Source organism: Orcinus orca, chromosome 19 (genome assembly GCF_937001465.1).
Source record: "Orcinus orca chromosome 19, mOrcOrc1.1, whole genome shotgun sequence".
Taxonomy (NCBI): Eukaryota; Metazoa; Chordata; class Mammalia; order Artiodactyla; family Delphinidae; genus Orcinus; species Orcinus orca.
The window spans coordinates 49,550,359-49,572,294 of record NC_064577.1 but is presented as its reverse complement, the minus strand read 5'-3'; the positions used below and the strand labels follow the sequence as shown (position 1 = coordinate 49,572,294).

At 59.2% G+C, this 21,936-nt stretch overlaps 2 protein-coding genes across 6 annotated transcripts in view; one reads left to right on the top strand and one right to left on the bottom strand.

Annotated features, from left to right (window-relative positions):
- Nucleotides 1-23: 23 nt before the first annotated feature.
- LOC125962043 (translation initiation factor IF-2-like) lies at nt 24-545 on the top strand. The gene has a single exon (XM_049701674.1). It carries the CDS (start codon nt 24-26, stop codon nt 543-545), a length of 522 nt encoding a protein of 173 aa, XP_049557631.1.
- Nucleotides 546-6,922: 6,377 nt separating this feature from the next.
- The window catches only part of BCAS3 (BCAS3 microtubule associated cell migration factor), a 575,920-nt gene continuing 560,906 nt past the window's right edge, over nt 6,923-21,936 (bottom strand). For all 5 annotated transcript variants that reach the window (XM_049701669.1, XM_049701668.1, XM_033431617.2 and 2 more), the window contains one exon: nt 6,923-7,725. In XM_049701669.1, the coding sequence (XP_049557626.1) occupies nt 7,577-7,725 (149 nt within the window). In that variant the 3' untranslated portion in view covers nt 6,923-7,576. The remainder of the gene's footprint in view (nt 7,726-21,936) is intronic.

Here is a 21,936-nt window from a genome sequence, read left to right as displayed (position 1 = left end):
TCAACAGAATAAAATATTAACCAATGACGGGCCAGCGAGCCCCGAGACCCCTCCCCCTGCCCCGGCCCCCACCCCGCCGCCCGCGCCCGCGGTTGCCTGCGCCCGGACAGGAAAGCGCGGCGGGCCGACCCGACTTGCCGAAAGGGCCTGAGGCGGGGGGCGCCCGGGTCCCAGGGCCCTGGGGAAGGACCCCCAGCCGCAGGCCGCCCCAAGTGCAAAGCATTGACACGGTCCAGAGAGGAGAGGGGGCGCCCTCCTTCTCCCGCGCCCGGCGGCCCGGCAGCTCTGGCCCGCGCCCCAGCTTGGCCTCCGACCCCGCTCCCGGCCGTGGCGCCGCCCGGGCCCCTGCACTCCGGAGGGAGGCTGCGGGTGCTGGAAAGAGAGGCCGGTGGGCGGGCGAGTCGGGAGGCGCTGGCTGCCGAGGTCCCGGAGCGGAACCCAGGTGGCGGGAGCCGGTGAGTGGAGCCGTGGCAGAGCCCTGGAGGGGCCGGCGTGGGCGGGAGCGGGACGCGGCCTTTCACTCGGGAAACGCGGGGACCCCTTAGCCCGCGCCTCCCCTCACAGGAAGACTCAGGAGGAACCGGGAGTTCCGGGAAAACCGTGGACTCAGCCCCGTATCCGCCTGCGTCCCCGACCTAAGCAGAGCTCTCCCACTGCCGGGAGAGCGGGTCCTCGGGGCTGGGAAGGTGTGAGTGCACCTTCCGCCGAGTACAGGGCGGCAAGGCGCGGGCGGATCCAGCCCCCAGGTTCTTGACCCGCGACCCAACGAATTTTCGCCGCATCCGGTACCAAAGACACAAGTATCCCTCATTCTAAACACCGGCATCCTCTCTCCTCCACTTTCCTAGAATTTGTTTCCAGCTCTCGAAAGCTCACGTCTCCCAGGTTCAGTATTGCCGAGTAACGAGTGTGGGGGTCTGAGCGTCTGTGCGCACCTGCGGTTGAGCCTCCACCCCCACCCCCTCCTATCCCCCGCCTGCCGCAGTCGTTCTCAGGCACCACCAGTATTGCCTCCCGCCCTTGGGGTGTGTATGTGTGTGTGTGTGTGTGTGTGTGTGTGTGTGTGTGTGTGTGTTTCGCGCCCACTGTGGTGGTGCCTTCTGTGCGCAGCGGGAGCCGAACGTAAGGCGTGCGCCCAGTGAAGCGGCTACACACCTGCCTCGAATCAGTCTCAGGCCTGACACTGATTCCTGGAGGTCGCGTTCTGAAGGCAAGACGGACCACGCACTAGACACGGGTGACACTCCTGCCCGCACAACCAATGCAAACGCGGGTGAGTTCTGCCCGAGCGGGTTTGCACCGGCGTTGTGGGCGCGTACAGCCCACATCAAACAGTGTCCCATCCGCTGCGCACACCAGTCGCGGGGAATCCTGTCGCTGCACACGCAGACCTGCCGTGTAAAATCTGATCACCCCGGCAGTGCGGGCTGGGGACCGGCCGGAACGGTTTGGCCTCCCCGAACTTTTTTTCTACTTTTCTGAGCGGACCCCGGAGAGCTCGCTACCCCCCTACCCAGCGTGCAACAGGGCGCCGCCCCCAAAGGGTTTTTCTTCACGACCTCACTCTCTACTGGGTCGCTCCTCTCTTAGTGCCTCCTCTCTGTCCAGAACGAATCTTCGACTCCGCGCTGCGCAGTCTATGCAGCCGGGGCAGGATCCGTTGCAGCTTTGCACAGGCGAAGTCCTGCCGGCTCCGTCTTAGGCGAGATGTTGCCCCTGGGGATGGATGTGTGTGAACAGGTTTGAGCAGTTGGTGAGGTGACCAGATAATAGCCAGGGCAGCGTTCCGGAGCCAGGAATCCGGGCACAGGCCTGGGAATCCGTGCATGCACTCGCAAAGTCGTGTGTGTACACGTACTTTCGAACTTGCAAGAATGGCGTGTAGTACACCTAAGTGTGTGCAATTTGGACATTTTCCTGGAGAAGGTCTGTAGCTGGTCCGGGGTCCAAGGCCCAGGCAGTCTGAAACACGCTGGTACGGGTTGTTCGCCCAAGAAACCCCGCGGAGACGATGCAGCGGCTGCATTTGGGGACCACAATCCCACCTGGCCACAAGCACTGGGCCACGGACCTGCCCTCCGGCGGCCACAGGCTCTTTCCCGGCCCGGACCCCATCATCTGCCCTGTCCCGTCGTCCCGCAACCAACCCGAGGTCGCTACAGCCGCTCTTAATATTCCGAATTTCCATCTCCCTATACCCCTACCCCCAACACCTCCAGCCAAACTCTCCAGCGAGGAATATCCTTGGCTCAACGAAAACCCGCGAAGGGGAGGCCCGGGAGGCCCTGGTGCTGCGCCGTGCGGCGCCCATGTCCCGCTCGGCCCCTCCCCCACCACCCCCCGGGTCTGACCCTCCTCTTCCCTGGGACAGGCGCCTCTGGGGGGTCCCCGGGGGCTGAGAGTGCGTGTCTCTTTAAGAGGCCCTGGGGGGCGCCTCGCGAGCCGCCCGGGGCTGGAGGGGGAGGGCACGAGCGGGGGCGGCTGGCGCCAGGCGGCCGAGGCTCCACAGCAAAGCTCCGGCCCCTGTCACTTCGCATCGGCCGGGCCCCGCAGACAGGCGGGGGACGCGCGCTCAGCCGCCCCTCCCTCTCCTAGGCCGTCCAGGGCCCGGGCGTCGGGCGGGCTCGGGCCTCGGGCCTCCGGCCCGCTGCACGCGCTCAATTAGCTCTGTGCTTCCCGCAACCCGGAAATCGGGCGGGGGCGGCCTGGGCCGGGTGTGGCCGTGGTCCCGAGCCTGGCCGGGCTGCTGTCCGTCCTTGGCCCCCCGTAACCTTTCGCGGGGTCAAGGGCCACTGCTGGGACCTTCCCGGAATTGGTCCCCGCCCGGTGTCTTGGTCTGTGTGACCGGGCGTGGATCTGCGTGCTCCTACGTGGAGTGATGGCTTGGTGTGTACGGTCCTGTGGCAGAGGGGACGTGCGTCCGGGTAGCGGGGCGCTGGCGTGAGACTGGTACTGAGTGCGCGGTGGTTTCTGAGTGTGCCCGGGCTAAGCTCGGGTGCCGTGTGTGGCCCTATGCCGGTGACCAGTAGTGGAGGTGCCACTGGGCGCGTCCATCCTCGTCTTGGCCTGTGTGTGTAGGAAGAAGGGGAGGGGAGAATAGACAGAGTTGCTCCTCATCCCCGGCTTCCCGGCCGGACCCGCGCCTCCCGGAGCCTTGGCGCCAGCCAGCCCCGTTTAGTGGCCGGCCCGGCTCCCCCGCGGTCCCGGGTCTGGCTGGGGTGGGGGCCGCGGCCTCGATGACCCCGGCCCGCAGCGGCCCGGCCTGTCCCGTCCACTTAGACAAATTGCGGCTGACAGGCTCGCAGTCTCTCTGGAGTCGCCGCCCGTCCGTCGCCTCCCTCCCGACCCAATTACCCCGCGCAGGGTCGGGCCAAGTGGCTGGGATGGGGCGGGGGTCTCGGGGAGAGCGGGAGGCGCGACCTCTTCCCGGCTCCGTTGTGGCCCAGGCCTTGCGCCGGGACAGGCGGCGGGGCCACTTCTTCGGATCATGTCCTTGGAAGTGCCTGGGCAGCACGGCCTCTGCGGCCCAGTCCCCAGTCTTCCAGGCTGACGCGAAAGCAAGGCCCAGGCTGGCAGCTCTGGCGCGGGACAGCCCTGGCCCTTGAGGGTCGTCGCTGTGCACCTGAGGGCAAGCAAGGTCACAGGGCCCGGCAACCCAAGACTCATCCCCGCCGGATTTGGGACGACTTCCCCAGAGTTTTGGGGATTCCATAACCCTGAGAGCTCCGGACTACTCTATGCTCTGGGGTCGAGGTCCTCGGTTCGCAGCAGTCCGCTTGGGACGCAGGGGTCGGTAAAAGTGAGGTGCACATCTGTGAAGCTGCCAGTGCGTGGACGAGCACGGGTGTGAGGTCATGGGTGTGGGTGCCTGGGATCGTGGCAGAGTGAACAGGCCACGCTGCTGTGTGGCTTGAGAGAGGGGGCAAAGCACAAAAAGGACCCCCCTAGGACCAGCCCACCTGCGAGAGAGGGGCGGGGCTGGCCTGCGCGCGCTCACCAGGCTCTTGATTAGCTTTCGCAGAAACGCTTTCGCCTGGAGCAGGGCCATGATTCCCTGGAGCAGCTTCGGGGGTAGTTCTCGACAATCCGGGCGGGCTCCGGCGTCGCCTCACCTGCCCTCCCTCTCCCCGCCAAAGAGCTACCTGGCCTCCGGTCAGCCTCTGGGCCTCCAACCAATCTTTCGCTTTTTTGACCTGCAGCTTCCTCTTTGCCTCCTTGGACCTTGTTGCTTTTCTCCGCTGGGTGTGCTCCCCTCCCCCCACTTTACAGATGAGCCCAGAGGTGCAGTAATTTACCCGAGGCCACACAGCTACCGGTGGCAGAGCTGGGATGGGACCCAAGGACCTTAAGAAACAGCAAGGCCACTCCTTAGAAGCTGGTGATGTCATTGCTGTCCCACTAGCTACACCTGCTCCTGCAGCAATGCAGTACTGAGGCTCCAGGGCCCCACCCTCAGGCTGGGCTCTGGCTTTGAATACAAGACGGTACAAGATGCTCTTCCCTTTTGCCCCCAGAGTTCCCAGCTCTAGGTCTGCAGGAGGGGGCTGCCTTCTCAGTTACACGGGGACAAAGGAGCAGCTGTAAAGCTAGCCAGGGGCCAGGGCTGGACGCTCTTAGGAGTAGGGAATGGGGGTGAGTGGCCTCAGAGTCTTGGACTGTGTACGGGCCCAGGACAGGGAGGTCAGTGCAGAATGCAGTTCCTCTAAGGGAACTGGCCTGGGCATGTGAGGCAGCGTGGAGCAGACAGGGGTCAGCAGATTAGCTGTGTGACTTCTTAACCTTGGGCGAGGCTTCTTTCAGGCTCAGGCTTCTCATCTGCAAAATGAGAACCGAATAGCGCTCTTTTGGGTGCCTTCTAGTTTAGAGATTCCCTGATCTGTGAAAATCAGAAAACTCAGCAGTGAGAAACCATTTCCAGTCTTAGACCGGCAGCTGCCTGCTCTGGCCTCTGCTTGCTTCCAGAGGAGCCGACACTAGTGTTTGACAGAGCGCCGTGCACCTGAATTTACCTTGGGACCACTGGGCCATTTCTCCAATCAGTCCCAGACAGTGCCCTCCCTCCCTGAGCCGCCACCCCAGCTCCCATCAGCCTCCTCGCGAACCATGAAGGTATTTTTTCCTCCATCAAGTTGAGAGAAAGTCCATAGTGATTGCCTGTTGAGCAGGTAGGGCTGTAAGAATCAGGGAGGTCACATGGCTTCCTCAAGGTCACCTGGTCAGGCCACAGTTAGATGCATGTTCCGACGGCCTCCTAGGGTGATGCCATCATGGGGGTCTGCTGGGGCTGCTGGGGGTGAGGTGGACCTTGCCCTGGGTGTTATCTCTAGAGGACAGGAGGCTGGCTGCTCCTGGGCCAGTGGGCAGTAAAGCCCCCCACCCTGGGGCCCAGTCTCACTTCCAGCTGATTACAGGCTGTGGCAGGGTCTATAACCTCTCCAATTAGCCGGGGGCCAGACCCGAGGCCTCTCTGATAACCCCAGCTCCAGTGGCAGCCGCCATGGGGCCAGCTTATCTGGCCTCTCTTATCCTCCCCCTTCCCCCACATACTCAAAGAGTTGCCCTAGCTGTGAGCAGATGAATAACCAGATTGTCCTGCAAGCTCAGCCCTACACCCACCACTTTCCCTGACTGAAGGAGGCCACAGCTGTTTTGCACCCCCTGGAGGGAAAGGGCTGAGCCAGGGAGGACTCCTGGCTCTAAGCTGCCAGCCGGTCCCCTGTGTGGTTGGAGAGCGCTCCTGGCTGTCCATCTTTGCCCCATCCACGTGCCCTAGGGTGGGTTCAGAGGGCCTGACCCTTCCTTGAGCTCCTTCCGTGGCCAGTGTGCATAGGCAATCTGGTGGCACGCCCCTCCCTCCCTCCCTGTCCCCTTTTGACTGAAACACTGCTCTGGCTGGGGTGGGGCGTGTGCCAGGCACATCAGTGTCTCCAGTTGGGCTGGAACGGGAAAAGCTGCTGTTCCTCCCGCAGCCCCGACTGGGCCCAGGCCTCCTTCCGTTCCCAGCATGCCTCACTCTGGCATGTGATTCCTCACCCCGCAGGTTCCCAGGCAGGAGGGACTGGCTTCAGCCACCCTATGCAGGGCCATCTATTCAGCCTTCAGAGCCGAGTGTGATTCAGGTCCCCCTTCTGCTAGCATGCCCAGCTGGTCGGGTGGAGGGCACTGAAGATTTAATCTCTCCTCAGGCGCCAGGGTTGGATGGGGTGCGTGCGAAGAGGGCGGGGGCCCTGGAGCTACCCCACTCTGGCTGGACGGCTGGATGGGAAGGCCTGCTTGTTTGTGAACTCAACTCTTCTGTGGCTGTTACATTAAACTTCACCCCAAACCACACCTGGATCAGTGGGTTTCCTTCAATCCTCCCAGGCCTCTCTGGGGTCTCAGGGAAGGTGGGACTGGGGCTACCCCTTTTCACTCCCCTGGCTCCTGTCTCCTTCCTGCCATTCACTTTAGGTCCAGAATTGGGAGGTGGGAGGGGAACCACATCAGGAACTTGTCATCCAAGGTTCCAGCCAGGTTTCCTGGGAGACCCACCTTCACCTGACCACCCGTCACCTTCTGAGTCTGAGGAGAGGTAATGACAGGGAGCCTGTCCCAAAGATGAGGCCAGAGTCTTCATCAGGCTCTCCTTCCCACAGCAGCCCAGAAGCACATGCCAAGGACCTGACCAGCCCTGACTGCCACAGCCAGGGAGGGTCCGGGCCTGGGGTGCCCCCAGAACTCAATGGCTCTGGTAACAGGCAAGAAGGTCAGAGAATGGATTTAAGTCAGACCCTGCCCCAGTTCAAGAGTAAACATCCTCATTCTCCTTCCTCCCCCCTCCCTGACTCCCCCTCAGCTGCACGTGTGGAGCAGGGACACACGGTCAGGCCCACAGGACTCTGCTCAGCGCTTGGAGAGGACCCTGACCCCAGCAACTCAGGGATGGACACCAACTGCAGCGTGATTTATTGAACAAGACGTGCACTTTTTGACAGGGCCTCAGTAACCAGGGTTTCCTTCACTGAACAGTACAGGACCAGGGTAAAAGGGCTTACAGACAAGAAAGACAAATCCTTTCCATGAGCTAAAGGGGAAAGAAAAGAGGAAGGGGGGTTTCTTCTTCCTTCCTCCTTCCCTAATACACTGGGCCTCAGTTCAACGCCAGAAGGAGGTTGGCCAAGGGAAGCTGGGCAGCGTGTGCCAAAGCCAGGAGTGAGCTGGGGCTGTCGCTCAGGGCCAAAGTGCCCGCCGGACCACCCACCCTCGCCCCACCCAGGCCCCCGAAGGGTTTGGTTAGAAAATACAAAAGCGGGTCCAATGCAGGACATCATGTGCAAACGGAGGAGGGGACGGAGCTTCTGCAGAGTCTCTCTCAGCCACGGCCCCGTTGATGGGGGGCAGAGGGCATGGTGAGCCAAGGTGCTTTGGAGAAGGGTCTCTTCTCAATCCAGGGAGGGTGGGCGGCTGTTGTCACGAAGCTTGGGGAAGGTGGTTGGTAAAAGACGAGCAGAGTCCGAAGGGCAGGACCAGAGCGGGGACTTCTCTCCTCCCCCCAGCAGGTGAGTGGGCCAGCCAGTCAGAAGCAGGTTGCTGGTACCTACGGGAAGCTGGTAGGGAAGAGGCTGAGGGGCTGACTCTCGTTGGTGGGCAGTGGAGATCGGTAGCCATCGAAGTTTCTCGGGATGCTGCCGCTGGTGGAACCTGAGCTGTTACTCAGAGTCTCGATGCTTCCCTCTCGCTGTAGTTCTGCAAGACAGAAGAGCGGGCCAAGCCCGGTCAGAGTGCCGTCTTGGGGAGGCGCGGGTAGCCCCTGGGCCGGGCTGCCTGCCTTGAGGCACCAATCTGGGTCCATTTACATCCTTCTGCGGGGGAAAGGACGGGCGGGTGGCAGCTCGGGGCACAGGGAGGCTCACCCTGAGGAGGGTGAAGCCCCCTTGGCTGGCGGGCTCCAGTTAACTCCCTCATTGTGGGAGCCCCTTTAGCCAGAAGTACGGCCGCCCTGATGATCTGTCTGGACCACACTGCCATACAGGGGGCATGTGCTCAGCCAGCATGCTCCCCCAACTCCACGAGAGGCTCCTATCCTGGAGCTACAACTCTGGCAGGAGGGGAGAAGCCAGGACATGGGAAGGACCGACGCTTCCCTACCTGATCTGTCTCCCTCCCCTCCCCTGCCAGGGAGCTTCAACCCTGGCTTAGCCACTCGCTCACTCGTTCTCACCCACACAGTCTGCCTGCTGGCCAGGCCCCGGCCCATCTGCGGCACCTCCTGGAAAGTGACCTGTTTCCCTTCAGGAGGGAATGCCAGGTTTGAGAGGGGTCTACGTGCCTGGAGTGCCTCCTTTCTCCCTTCCTCTGGGCTCCCAAGTGTGCTGGAGGCCCCCCAGAATTTCTGTGCTCAGAGTCAACCTGGGAAGCAGGCAGGGAGGCTCCCATCTCCTCCTCTGCCCCTTTCCTGGCGTCAACACAGCCACGCTACCATCTTGGGTATGGCAACTGGCTCCCTCTCGTTCAACTCTGGGCAGCTTACCCAACTGCCCACCATCTCTTGATCCAAGACAAGCACTGGGGTAGGTGGGCTGGGAATAGACTTCCTGGCGTGCCGAATGCAAGGAAGAGAGAATTACTTCTTGGCTTTTTGAAAGTGGCCAGTTCCTATACCCTCTCCCTCACAGTGGGCTCTGAGATGTGGGCACACACAACCCTGGGCAAACTCTGGGCCCCAGGCCGAGATGTGGTACCCGCAACCTCTCCTTCCCCAAGGTACACCTGCCCGGGACTGAGGGGGTCTTGCGTGTCCACCCCAGGAGCCCAGGACCTCAAAGCAGTCATCTGAAACGGCAAGGTGTGCTCGAATGTTACACTTGTCTGGTCTCTTTTATCTCCAGCCTGCACCTGCTCCCTGGCTCCCTGCCACCGTACACACGCAGCACAGCTGGCTTTGGTTAGGGAATGGGTCATGGCCTTTACTCCTGGGCCGGCCATCACCAGTCGGCCAGGAAATAACCACCGACCCCCCCCCTCCCTGCGGGTGACCCCCAAAGCATCGTGGTGACCCAGCAGAGGCAGCCACAGAACGGGCTGGGGGAGTCTGTGCTGCCCTCCTTCAGAGCAGGCTCCTGGTCCTGTGTGAGGCGTGAGGGGCCCTCAGGCTGGAAGGGCCCGGGCCCAGGCTGGAAGGGTGTGTGTGCCTGGACACCAGAACCCCTCAGCAGATGCGGGCTGTGGACACAGGCTACAGGCTTGGTGGTGGCCCCTGATCTCCAAGAGACACTGGCTGCCCCGTTGGGCCCAACCCTGAGATAAGTCGAGAGTTATCTAGATGTGGATCGCCCTCTAGCCTCACCCTCATCTGGGAGTCCAGGCCATTGTGCCGAGAGAGGGACGGGACAGGAAAGCAAAGAACAGGCCCCAGGATTTCTGTATGGAAGCGTCGGGCCGAGGAGTCTGTGGGAGATCTCTGATTCCAGAGGCCCTGGCCCTTGTGCAGGCTGTCCCAGCACTAGGGGGCGCTGGCAGCAGGGCCAGGAGGGCAGGAGACAGGAGCAGTGGCCGCAGCAAGAGGAGCAGGGGCTTCCTGAGCCAAGGGAGAAAGCCCCACGTGGAGGAGCAGAAAAGGCCACCGGCATGGGGAAGGTCGGCACCTCTCCGGAGCTGGAAGACAGGCCTGACGTTCTGGAGGCCCAGCGCCGGCACATCCCCACGAGCGAGGAAGCCGAGGGGCCGGGAGCCCAGGACCGAGCGTGGCACCCCTTCTGCCCCTCAGCACAGGCCCGCAGGGACCCCACCCCGCGAGTCTGGGCGGACGCCCATCATCCCATCCTGTGACAGTGCAGGGACGGTTGCCAAAGGGACTTACAAGATGAGTTTGCTGCTCTCGGGGGCCAGGTAGAGCCTGAGCTGTCCTGTTCGTGTTTTCTCTTTACCAGTGAGGCCTGGGACGTGAGGGAAGTGGTCCCATCTCCCAGGGCGACCGAGCTCTGGTGAATTTATGTCCCGTACGTCTCCCCGGGCCTCCTCCCTCCTCTCCATGCCCACGGCCACTGCCGGGTTAGGCCTGTGCTTCCTGCCTGGATAAGTTCCAAAGTTCCCTACTGGTCTCCTGCCCTCCAGACCCCCCTCTCCAAGCCACCGCATCCCAAAGCTGGGGTGTTCTGTCTGTAGCACAAACCTCATCTTGCTTTTCCTCTGCTTAAAAATCTTCATCGACTCCTAAGCGTCCTCAGGATAAGGTCTAAACCCCTGAGCTCTATCGAACTGCCTTCCATGACTGACCCGCCCCCCGCAAGACCTCACTAACCTCTCCTGTTATTGGATTTGAGGCACCAGTAATGAGCTTGGGCAGTCTGGGGGCCTCTCCAGGCTGCCTTAGGCCTCTGGGCCGGTGCTCATCCAACTTCCTCTGACGGAAAAGCTCTTCCCAGGCTCCCTAGGCCCCTAGGGCGCCTACTCATCTTCAAAGCTAAGGGCAAGCACGAGCCTGTGCTGTTGCCCTGGCAGAGCCGGCCAGGCCCCACTCCTGCCCCGGGCCCTCTAGCACACTGTGCACCGCCTGCTCACACGCGTGTCTCCATCCAGGTGGAGGGTCTCTCGGGGGCCAGTTCTGTGCTTTCTCTCTGTATTCCCTAGTGCCAACCGCAGGGCCTAGAAAACAGCTGGTGCTCAAAAACCATTTCTCGAATGAATGAGTGAACGATGTGGTAAGGAGATGTGGCGCTTTTTCTGCGCATGACTACCAGTACAAGAAGCAGGGGCCCGGCTGGGCCTGGGCACTTTCCTACATGCCTCTGTCAAGTCCCTCTCTCTTCTTCTCGCTGAGACAGGATGAGCGTGTGCAGAAGCGGATGTGGACGTGTTCGAGGGGTGCACACACGGTTGCCCCTCAGGCCACCCAGCCGCCCAGCCCTCAGAGCAAGCGGCAAACGGAAGTGTGTGGCCTTACCTTCCTCCATCCTGAACACATGCTTTGTGACTGTTGGGTTGCTCATGGACGCTGGGCTGTTGGCATTGTTTTTTTTTTCCCTTGTGAAAAGAAGAGCATTGAGGAACCTTTTGGGAAAAGACCCGGACAATGATGGAGAAGTACACTGATCTCTGCAAGCAGGAGGAGAGGGTATCGGGAGGTGCGGGGAAGTCACACTGGGAGGAGGGTAAGCTTGCAGCAGAATTCTGTAGTGACATGCATGTGTAGGGGCCTGGGGACCAGTCTTGGGGGTCCCAGAGATGGAAGTGTCGTGACACAGCCGAGACCCCCTTTGGTGAGGGTGACGGGTGGTGGGGGAGAGGGAAGGAGCCTCTGGCCCATGCAGTGCCGGCTGCGCCCCATGCACGTGGGATGCCAGGAGAGGAAGAGGAGACAGACAAAGGCTGAGTTTTCGGGGACGCCTCCGGATGTTCTGACTCAGTGGCTCAGTTTCTGGCTGCCACCCTTCTCCCCCAATCCCCAGACCCCTGGGTCTGAACAGCTCTCCTGCAGCTGAGGTGGACCTGTGGGGAAAGTCCACCAGAAACCTGCCAGGGCTGCAGGAGAGAGAGCTGGGGTCTCTGTGGTGGGGGACTAAGCAAGCATCCCTGGCAGCCTCCCCACTCAGCAGAAGTAGGTGGATTCTGGCCGGTGGGAAAAAGCTAGCTCTAAAGGAGGCTGCTCTCCAGGCCTCAAAGCGAGGTAGGGGATGAAGAGTAGCTCCTAGACAATGGACTGGACTCGGACAGAAAATCTTATTATGACCTCACATTCTCCAGCGCCTTCATGCTCCTGGGAGGTGGGTGCTGGTCTCCGCACCTTGCAGGCAGCAAAACCAAGGAAGAGCAGGAAGCCATTGGCTCTGGGTACACAACCCCCCACGAGAGAGAACTGGGCCGCTGCAGGCCCCAGGACGGTGATGTGACAACTCCAGGAACCGCTAAGACTGGCTCCAGTGCTCCCCACTGGCTGTGTCCACCCATTCCCTGCTGGCTCTTTTTGGAAAATGGGCCTGCTGCCCCTCTATGCCCTGGGCCAGGATGGGTAAGCCACAGCGGGTAGGGGGGCAGTGGAATGAGCAGCAAGCAAAAAGGAGGCGCCTTGGCTCTCATGAAGTAAGCAAAGGACCGAGAAAGCTCAGCCCTCGTGCGGCCCTCACTCTCTATGGAGCCTGGCAAATTTCGAAGGTGTCAGAGGCGGGCAAAGAGGTGGCTGGCCTTGTTAGGGAGAAGCGAGCCTGGTTCCCTGGGCGTGTATGCCAACGGAGACCCAGGGAGCATGTGAGGAGGCAGGAGCTTAGCTGCCCCATCTTGGGCTGGGCCACGCAGGATGAGGGAGCCTGTCTTCCGTCCTTCACTCCACCATCACCCCAGCCCCTCATCTCCCAGCAGGATACTGACGCCCCTTTGCAAAGGCAGGAGCAGCAGCCTGGCTCCTGCGAGCCGTGGGTGGGTGCCGATGAGCAGGGCAGGGCTCCACCCAGGGAGAGGCAGAGGATGAGGCAGGAAGGGGACCTTACACGGCACAGGAGATGGCACAGGGGGCAGGGCATGAGGAAGCCCCTCTCTCTGGTCCTCCCCGCTGGACTGCTGGTCCCCAAGGCTGCTTCACCCTGGAGGTTCTTCTCCCTGGGACAGTCCTCTCCCCTGGGTACAGACCCTTCACTCCCTTGAGGCCGTGCAATGCCTGGTAAGACTGGGTGCAGGTCTCTCTTCACAGGAACAGTCACTTTACTAAGCGCTATGGTCTTGGTTCCCTGATCCCTGGGGAGGGGGTGAAACGCTGAGGACACAGGGTCTATGTGAGCTTTGGGAGGAGCTGGGGGAGCCCAGGAGGGCAGGAGACCCCAGGGGGAAGGTCAGGAGTGAAGTCCTACTTTGGGCTTGACCTTCTCCAGGCCTCCTCCAGGCCGGGTGGCAGTGAGGGTGGCTGGCCAGAGACCCCGAGGGAAGCCCCTTTGGCTTCTGGTGGGTGAGGGCCCTGTGGAGAGCCCGTCTCGGGACTTGCTGAGGGAGGTCTGTTTCCGGGACCTGATGGGGTCAGTGAGGGCAGTTCTGTGTGTGTGTTTGGGCGGAGGGTCCCTGGGACCCCTGGGGTTCAGTCCCCAGGCCTCCCTGGCACTTCCCTTGTCACAAAATGAGTAGCATTTACTGCCGGGCCCCTCTGGTGTGCTAGAGGCTCCAGCCGGCCCAGCTCTGCACACTCAGCCTCGATGCTGCTCATTGAAGGGATGAGCAGAGCACTTCTACTGGGCCCTGGCTGCAGCCACACACCCCCGTCCCAAGCTAACCGCCCGGGCGGCCTGCGGGGAGCAGGATTAGGCCTTGGGGTGGAGTCTTAGGTGGCACCCACCGCCCACTTCCAGCAGAGAGGAGGGAGAATGCCCCCCACCCTTACCCCTCAGCCTCAAGGGCCTGAGGAGTAGGGGGGGGGGCAATGTCGGCCTAGGCTGGGGAGGCAGATGAGGGCAGTGGTTAAGAGCACAGGCTCTGGGCCCTGCTACCTGGGAGATCTGGGGCAAGTTACTCAACCTCTGTGCCTCAGTCTCCTGCGCAGGAGGGTAACAGTGTCTCTTTCATGGTGCGGTCGTAGAATTAAATTAAACAATGCATGTAGAGCGCGTCATGAAGTGCTTAAAGCTTCCCGTCAGCAAATGTGAGTTACTCTCATTGCTGCAATTGTATTAGCGCTTGTGATTATCCACAGGACCTCGGGGTCCCTCTCCATCTTCCCTCCCCAGCAGGTGTCTCTGCCATCCAGGCCCCACCGGTTCGCGCTCCCCCTTCTCCACTGGATCTTGGGAAAGAGTCTTTCTTTTTAATCAAGAAATGGCCTGAAGAGGAAGATGGCAGATATGTGTTTACAGCTTTTCATTTCCCTCCTTGCCTCTTTGAAAATACCTTCCTCCGAGCTGGAAAATAAATTTCCAACCCTGTTGACGTGCATTGATTTTTCCCTCCTGCGTCCACCTCCCAGTTCTTCCCCATCAGCAGGGCCTGTGGTTAAGCTCCGTGTCTGGGTTGGGCTCAGTGGTACCCCAGGGGAGTGGGTGGCCCCAGAGCACGGAACTGTCAGCCAAACTGCCCCATCTTGCCCAGTGCCTGGCTCAGAGGTCTGCAAACAGAAATGGCTTCCATCCCCTTCTGCCGTGAGGGTTCTTGGCTGGGGGGTTGAGGTCAGGGAGTGGGGTGGGGGGAAGGAGGTCCTCTGAGCAGGAGATTAGCGATTTTTAGCATCTTCCCTGAAAGGGATATACAGAGAGGAGACCAGGGGACCACAGGACTGCTTCAAGCTCAGCAAGTGGATCTCAACGGGGTCTGCCCCAAGCAATGGACTTTGTCAGCAAGGGGCCTGCCAGCAAGGGCCTGGGACCAGCTATGCAAGCTGGGGCTCGGAGAGAGAGGCGCTGAGGAGGTGGGGGGCTTGGCTGCATCCTGCGGGTTCAGGAGGTTCGTCAGCTTCCTGGTGCTGGAACCCGAAGAGGTGATCCGGAGGCCAACTAGGGGGTGGACACGGCTAGGGGCTGCTTGTCTTACAGCAGCCCTGGGCCTGGAAACTACTGCTGTCTCTTCCAGAGAACAGGAGTGGCTCACAGAGGTGGGGGTCTCTTCAGGGAGACAGAGATGGAGTTGCCCGAGATGGCTTCTGGAAACCCTGACAGCTCTGTCACAGACCACACTCTGGGTTGGAGCCAGCCTCAGCCCCAGGGCACTTTTTAGGAGGTTAAAAGGGCAGCAGTTAAAGGAGGCAGCCTGTAGGGAGGCCTTGATTTTCCTCCCACCCTGACACACTGAACTGAGGCTGCATGGCCCCCCTGCACCTTCCCTTTTCCTGTCCTCTCAGCCCTGCCGTATCCCACCCTCAGGCACCCTCCCCAGGCTCCAGAGCCCGCAGAGAGGCCAACAGACCAGGGATCCTCTTCTTCCACCAACACCAGGTCTTGGAAGGATGGGGGCTGGGGGGTAGGGCTGAGAAGGTATCACCTTTCTCCTCCAGCAGGGGTTTTTATTCCCCTCCCGGGCACACTTGTGGAAGGAAGGAGGGCAGTTTCTCGAAGCTGAGGGGTTGAGGATGAAAAGGGCCTTCGGAGTTCAGATAATGGGAATCCTGGTCTGGGTGACGGAATGAGGGAGTGGAGAAGATAGCTAACAATGGCCTGGGTATCTCCAGGGCTTCACACCTGTGTCTGAGCACAGAGCCCTGGCCCACTGATTCCACCCGACTTCTGGTCATCTCACTGCACACTCAGCCTGGGGTCCCTGAGAGCTTGTGCCAACGGCCCGAGTCCTGCAGCCGGTGGGCAGGTACACGCCTTCCCTCCTGGCAGGAGTCTCTTCCAACCCACAGGGCTCCCACAAACACGCTTTCTTATCTCCTTGCCCAGCTCTTGTTCCTGACCCCGCAGGTACCGAGACCCAGAACGTCACAGGATGAGGCCAAGGCTACATGGCCTGCCTTGCCCCTCGCCAAGCCCTCCCCCGCTGCCAGCTCCAAACATGAAGGGCAAATATCTGCTGCTCGTGGCTCAGGCACCTGGAAGTGTGTCCCTTGGCCACTGGGGCCACGCACAGCTGCCTAATTACCTCAGGGTTTTGGGGGGAGACCTGAAGCCTCAAGGAGACCTCAGACCCTTCTGGGCATCCACTGGCCCCTCCCTGGAAGGTGAAAGTCACGATCAATACCTGGAAAGGATGGTTGAGGAAACTGGCAAGTGGAGAGCCCTCTCTGTGCCTTAGGCCCCACCCAGGAAAACTGGGGAAAAGGCACATCACCTTTCTTCCCTCCAACAGGAAAGGTCCTCAGGCCTCTGGAAACCCTATTCGTGACAGCAGGCCAGTCTGGCATTAATACATGAGACAGGGGCACAGAGGTAGGCTAGGTCCAGGATGTGCGCGCGCGTGCGTGCGTGTGTGTGTGTTGGGGGTGGAGAAGGGAGCAGAGCATCTGAGTTCCAGGCAGAGCAGCTCACAACCCAGCCCCGGATCCCTTCCAGGCTTAGGTGGTATTGGCCAGAGGGTAGGCTGGCCTGTCTGGGGCTGGAGCCTTCCCCCGGGTCCCTCCTACAACAGCCATGATAGGGCACCAGCCCCAGCCAGGGAAAGACCAGGAAGGCTGCCACAAGCTGCTCCCAGGCGACCCATGTGACCCAAGCCCTCTCAAGTCTTGGCTTAAGGAGAAGAGAGCAGGATCACCCACCCAGGTCACCTCGACCAGCACCCCATGTGTGGGGACCCTCTCGGTGTCACTACATCTGTCTAACTTTAAATCCTGACCCAGGCAGAGTATGTCCTGTCACAGCATATTATACTTGGGGATGGCAAAGGCTGAGCTGACCTGGCTCACGGGTCCCTGGTTTTGAGTTATGTGATAAATCTGGCTGAAACCATGCTTGAGATCAGCCAGATGTAGGAGCAGCCTTGAGCTGAACCTCCCTGTGGGTGTCGAGGAGGACTCGCTCTAGCCCCAGTCCTGCCGCCAACGTGCTGAATGGCCTGGGCAGGTTGCTTCACTTCTCATCTGCATCACCATCTGTCAGGCAGGAGGGGAGGGGCTGCTCTGCAGACCTCACGGGGCGTGTGAGGCTCTAAACAGAAGAGGATGTGAAGGTGCTTCAAGAAGCAGGATACGCCCGGAGCGCGTGGGAGAGACCACTCTCACTGCAGTGGGGTCCTGGGTAGAAAGCTGGGGTTGCCATCTCTGATGCTTCAGCAGGCTGAGGCCCTTGGAGAAGCGGTCCTCACCCAGGAGGGCCCAAAATGCCCCCTCTAGCTCCAGGCCAGCAGTACAACATGGGGGACAGAGCTGCGGCAGATGCCATCTGAGGTAGATGCAGGGGGGCAGCGTGGCGGTAGAGGACGCCCAGCCAGGTGCTGGACGGGCCTCCTTTGTGTGCGTCTGCATATGGGGCCCCGCGACCATGCCCACTCAGCATGGCTCTGGGGAGGACACAGAGCTTGGAAGCTGTCCCAGGGAACCAGGTGTCCGGCAGCCAGCCTCGACTTTCCTGCCTCCTGAAGTCCAGCCTTGAAGCTCGGAAGACCCCACCGAGCTCCCGGGCGGGGTCTTCCCGAGCCGCCCTCTGGGGCTGTGAGACAGCGCAGGGGCCCATGGACCACAGGACAGATGCTGCTCCTTGAACACGGCTGGCCTGATGGGCTCAAGCCACATCCGGTTCTCATTCAAATGTCCAAATGTAATTAAATTCTCTCCGATGCAGCGGAAGAGTTTGGTAAGATGTGGCTTTCCCCCTTCCATCAAGGTTAAGAAATCACCATCATCTCTCATTCCATGGCTGACCCAGTCTGCTCCCTGCCACTGATCTGTCCCGTTCTGTACAGTTAAGGCCTGTGCTCTGATCTGTTTTCTAGAGCTGATGGGGCGGGAGCCCATGCCGCGCCCTCTCCCCCACCATCCCACTTACCCACCTGAGAGGACGGCCAGCTGAGGCCCAAGCAGCAGGCTCGCTTTGACTGAACGAGTCAGTGCACTGTGGGCTGGGCAGGGGCGGGGAGGTGAGCGGCCCTGGGGACACGGCTGCCGAACCCAGGCTCGCCTCGGGGATGCACCAGTGTCCTCCTTCCACTGCCTGGATGTGCCTTGTCACGCCCTGCTGAGGGATCCCCTCTCTGTAGTTTCTCACAACAGGATGCACTCGAGAGCCTCTGGCCTGGTCCCAGAGCCCTCTATGGGAAATGGAGCCTCTCACAGTCCGGGCAGGGTGAGGCAGCCTGCCTGCCCCTACGCACGGAGAAGAGGAGGGAGGCGTGAAGGAAGCAGAGGAATGGAGAAGGCCTGGGAGCCGTCTCCGGGAATCCCTGGGACCTCCACGTCTCACAGGATTGCTGGTCATTTCTGGCCTGTCAGGGCTCCGAACGGGTTAACGGGCAGCACGGTCCAAGGTGCCAGCCTCGGTGAGACAGAGCGTGGCCCATGCCACTCAATAGAAAGGAGGCGCACTCACCCGAGGCTTCGGTGCCTCTCCCCAGCCTCCCGTTCAGGACTTCCCTGAATTCAAGCAGAACATCCCCTAGACAGGCTGCCTTTTCCCGCTTCCCTTCCCAACTGAGCATCTCCAGTTTACAGCTTATTTTTACTTAGGGATTTATGACTTTCATGGTAATGGGTTCCATTCTACTTCCTCTATGTCTATTTTTCTAATCTTTGTGGTATAGACTTCACGAGACTTTCTTAATAAGTCGGGGTAGTAGTCTTTTTGAAACAAACTGTCCTGCAAGTTAATGACTTAGAGTGGGTGTGGATGCTCCCCAGAGACAAATGGGGGCTGGGGAGGGGATAACCAGGGTGGGGGTAGATAAGACTCTTCTAGATTGAATACAGGTCCCTTTAAGGCTCTCGGTCAGCTCCTGGACCAGAATCCCCCAGGCTGCTCACCAACATCCCCATCTGAGATCTAGGACCACTTTTAGGCACACGCGGCACTTCCACACCAAAGAGTGCTCACCCTGGAGATGGGCACAGCTCACAGCAATCCCAACACTGCTGACCTGCCTCTAAATAGGAAACATTTTGTATTTTTGTTTCCAAATGGTAAACTTTAGTTTAGTAATGGATTTAATTGCTTGGTGGCATTACTGCCAAGGCCATAGGGCTGGTGCCTTCGTATCAGTGAAGGTTTTAAGGAAATGAACCTAGTTCTTAGTTCAGTTGTCCTAGGCCAAGCTTAGCTAGGACAGTGGTGATGGGGTCAAGGTCTCTGCTGCCTCTGTTAGGGTCCCCAGCCTATGATCTTGACCCCGTAGTCACGAGTTTCGATTAATTGCTGCGGTGCCGCCCGTCCAGATGAAAAAGCTGGGCGGACACACAGAGGCGGATGCTGCCTTTGTGCTCTGTCCACAGACTGGCTGCTGGTGCCGGGCCGCTATTCATTATTCAATTCAGCTCGCTCAGACGAGCCTTTCCATTTGCTCCTCCAGGAGAAATAACAAATCTAGAAATGCAATTCCACTTTGCTGTATTACAATATTGATTTGCCCGTCGAGTGGGAGTGCATTTGTTCTGTCAGCCCCCCTGTGGGCAGGAAGGGGTTAACCAAATGTTTATCACAAGGCTGGCTTCAGAGTTGAAAGTAATGTGATCAGTAATGAATTTTGTGTTACATTAGGTTGTATAAATGGACAGACAAGCGCAGACAACAAGTGGCCAGGAGTCGGGGCTAATCTAATGATGTAAAAATAGAGACAGCACCAATTATACTAGGGGCCAGCTCCAGGCTCCTGCAGGGACTGCAAATGAATAGGTACAAATCAAATTACTCACTAATAGACGCACTACAAGAGGGGCAGTCAATGGTAAATGCATTAGAGCCTAGTGACCTCTCTGCTCTGCACAGCAGAATCCGAAAATTTGACTTCCATCTTAAAAGTGGGGGGCAGGGAGTGAGGTTCTCAAAGAAACTCTTGTTGGGGGAAGCACGGCAGCTACTCCCCACCCCAAACCAGTCCGTCGCCAGAAGGTACCTCCTGTCTGAGCCGACCTCTCGCCCTCACCCCAATGCCTCCCGAAGCCTGAGCACCGGGGCAGGGGCGGGGGGCCTCTTGAGGGACCAAAAGAGCAGTGGATGAAGCCCTGCACGTAGGCAAAGACAGGAAGTTACATACCAACACACTTCACAGCCATGTGCCTCTCAGGGGTGATGGTTTTTGCTGCTATGTCAAGGGCTGTGTCCGTATTGAAAATAAAATATTTCTTTAAAGAGGATCACAACATGGACCCTTCAGAGAGCAGCGGTGACAAGATCAAAGGGAGTAGATACGAAAATCTGGTTTGACCACTGAGCGCTTTGCAGGGAGTGCTAGTGGTCTGTTCCGAGGCACAGCACAGGCAGGGTTTTGTTTTTTTTTTTTTTTACATCTTTATTGGAGTATAATTGCTCCACAATGGTGTGCTAGTTTCTCCTTTATAACAAAGTGAATCAGCTATACATATACATACGCCCCCACATCTCTTCCCTCTTGCATCTCTCTCGCTCCCACCCTCCCTATCCCACCCCTCTAGGTGGTCACAAAGCACCCAGCTGATCTCCCTGTGCTATGCGGCTGCTTCCCACTAGCTATCTATTTTATGTTTGGTAGTGTATATATGTCCATGCCAGTCAGGCAGGGTTTTATCTATTTCTTGCCAGCCTGAACTCGTCTGTCCTTCCCTCTGTTCCTTCTCCCAGTCCTGCCTTCGCCCTTACAAGGGAATGGGAGCAGAGAAGGATGTGGAGTTACCACTGGCACCGCAGCCCCTCAGGTTTTCTTCCTCCCTCTCGGGTTCTATGAATGTGGAAACCAGGCCTTAAGTTCCAAGCTGCTTGGCAGTGCTGCTGGGCTGCTCAGAGAAGGCTCATGGAGATGTGCTTAAACGCATGAACCATATGCTTAGATTCAGCTCCCAGTGGCTCGGGGAGGGATAAAGTATGAAACCAAAGGACCCAGGCCCATGCCCGGATGGAAGCAGGGGCGGGGGGGGGTCTGGTAGGCTCGGCCCACCTGCTCCTCCCCACAACCCACCCCTAAGGCCAACACCAGTCACATACATCAAAGTGGAGATGGCAAGCTGGTCCTGGCCAACTGGAGATGATGGGAACCGGCCAGAAAAATGAGCCCCCTGGCCCCAACCTGGCGGGGGTGGGGCGGGCAGGCACAGAAGGGAAAAAATCATCCTGAACAAATGAAGCAACTGGATGTCAATTCTCCCCAAACTCAATTAAGCACACAGAGGGGTGCGACTGCAAGCTATCGGGCTACACTAAATAAAACATATGTGGGGGGAATCGGCGTAGGTCTGGGAAGCCTGGTGCCGGGAGATTCTACCAGGACATTTAAAAATGCTTTCTGTGGTGGGCCTGCAGGTCCCTGGGGGCAGGGGTGGGGTTCAAAGAGAAGTGGGCAGGAAGCAATCACCAAATGTCAGAGGTTAGACAGCTGACTCTGGGGTGGGTACTCGGAAACGCCTCCCTCTGTAAATTCAATCTGATGGGCACGGCTTGGCTTCCTTCGTCCAGGACTCTTTTGCTTCAAGAGCCCAGGCTCTGGACTCCTAAAGGGTCAGAAGGCCACTTCCAACTTTCATTTTCTGTGTGTCTGTTTGTCTTTCCTCTGTCACCAGCCATCCCGCCTGGGGTGGGGGCAGATGGTGGTCGAAATACCTCAGGCCACCTTCTGAGGCAGCAGAGGGGCAGAGGCAGGGGCAGAAGGGAAAGCTGGGTATTTAACCATCCATGACTGTGTTCAACTTTGTTCAGATCTCACACCTCGCAGAAAGGTCAATGGTTAAAGGTGAATTCTCTGGCAGAAGAGGAGGAACGGAGAGAAATCCTCCCGTTCGTTAACCATTTACCCATGTTCATGTCTTCAGAGAAGGCCCCTTATCTGGGGGTCCAACGGCCCTTCTCCACCCCTTGTCCAAGCCTGTCCGTTTTCCACAGGAATCCCTGCCCATGTGGGGCAACACCTGGAAAGGGGACTCTGAAGATTCACTGATGAGGTCACATGGGCACTTCCTCCTTTTGGACAGGAATCAGTGTGCTTTGGTTAAAGAATTCAAAGAAGACTTTGGGCAACTGAGAAATGTGCAGAGGAGCTTCTCAGCCCTAAACTTCCATTACAGCTCTGCCTTTGCCTGGGGCTTCCAGCGGCCTTAGGGGAAAAGGAGAGAGGGATGGAGGAGGCAGAAACTAACTATCTAGAACTGGCCAGAAACTGACAAGTGTGTCTTTTAAACACAATCCTTCTTTCCATTGCTCTGATTGGCTTTCATTTACCTCTCAGGAGCCACGAAAACCCATCCAGTCATTCAGCAAACATTAACTGGGGCTCAGCTTGGCTCTTGTCCCAGGGCTAGATGCTGGGCAGGGAAAGGCTGGTGGTTAGAGGTAACAAAGAGGAATCGGACTCAGTCCGAGGAACCGGAGTTGGGCTAAGACACACAGTATGGCTGACGGAGGGGCTGAACAGACCACCAGAGTTGAGCCTTGCCCCAGTGGGATG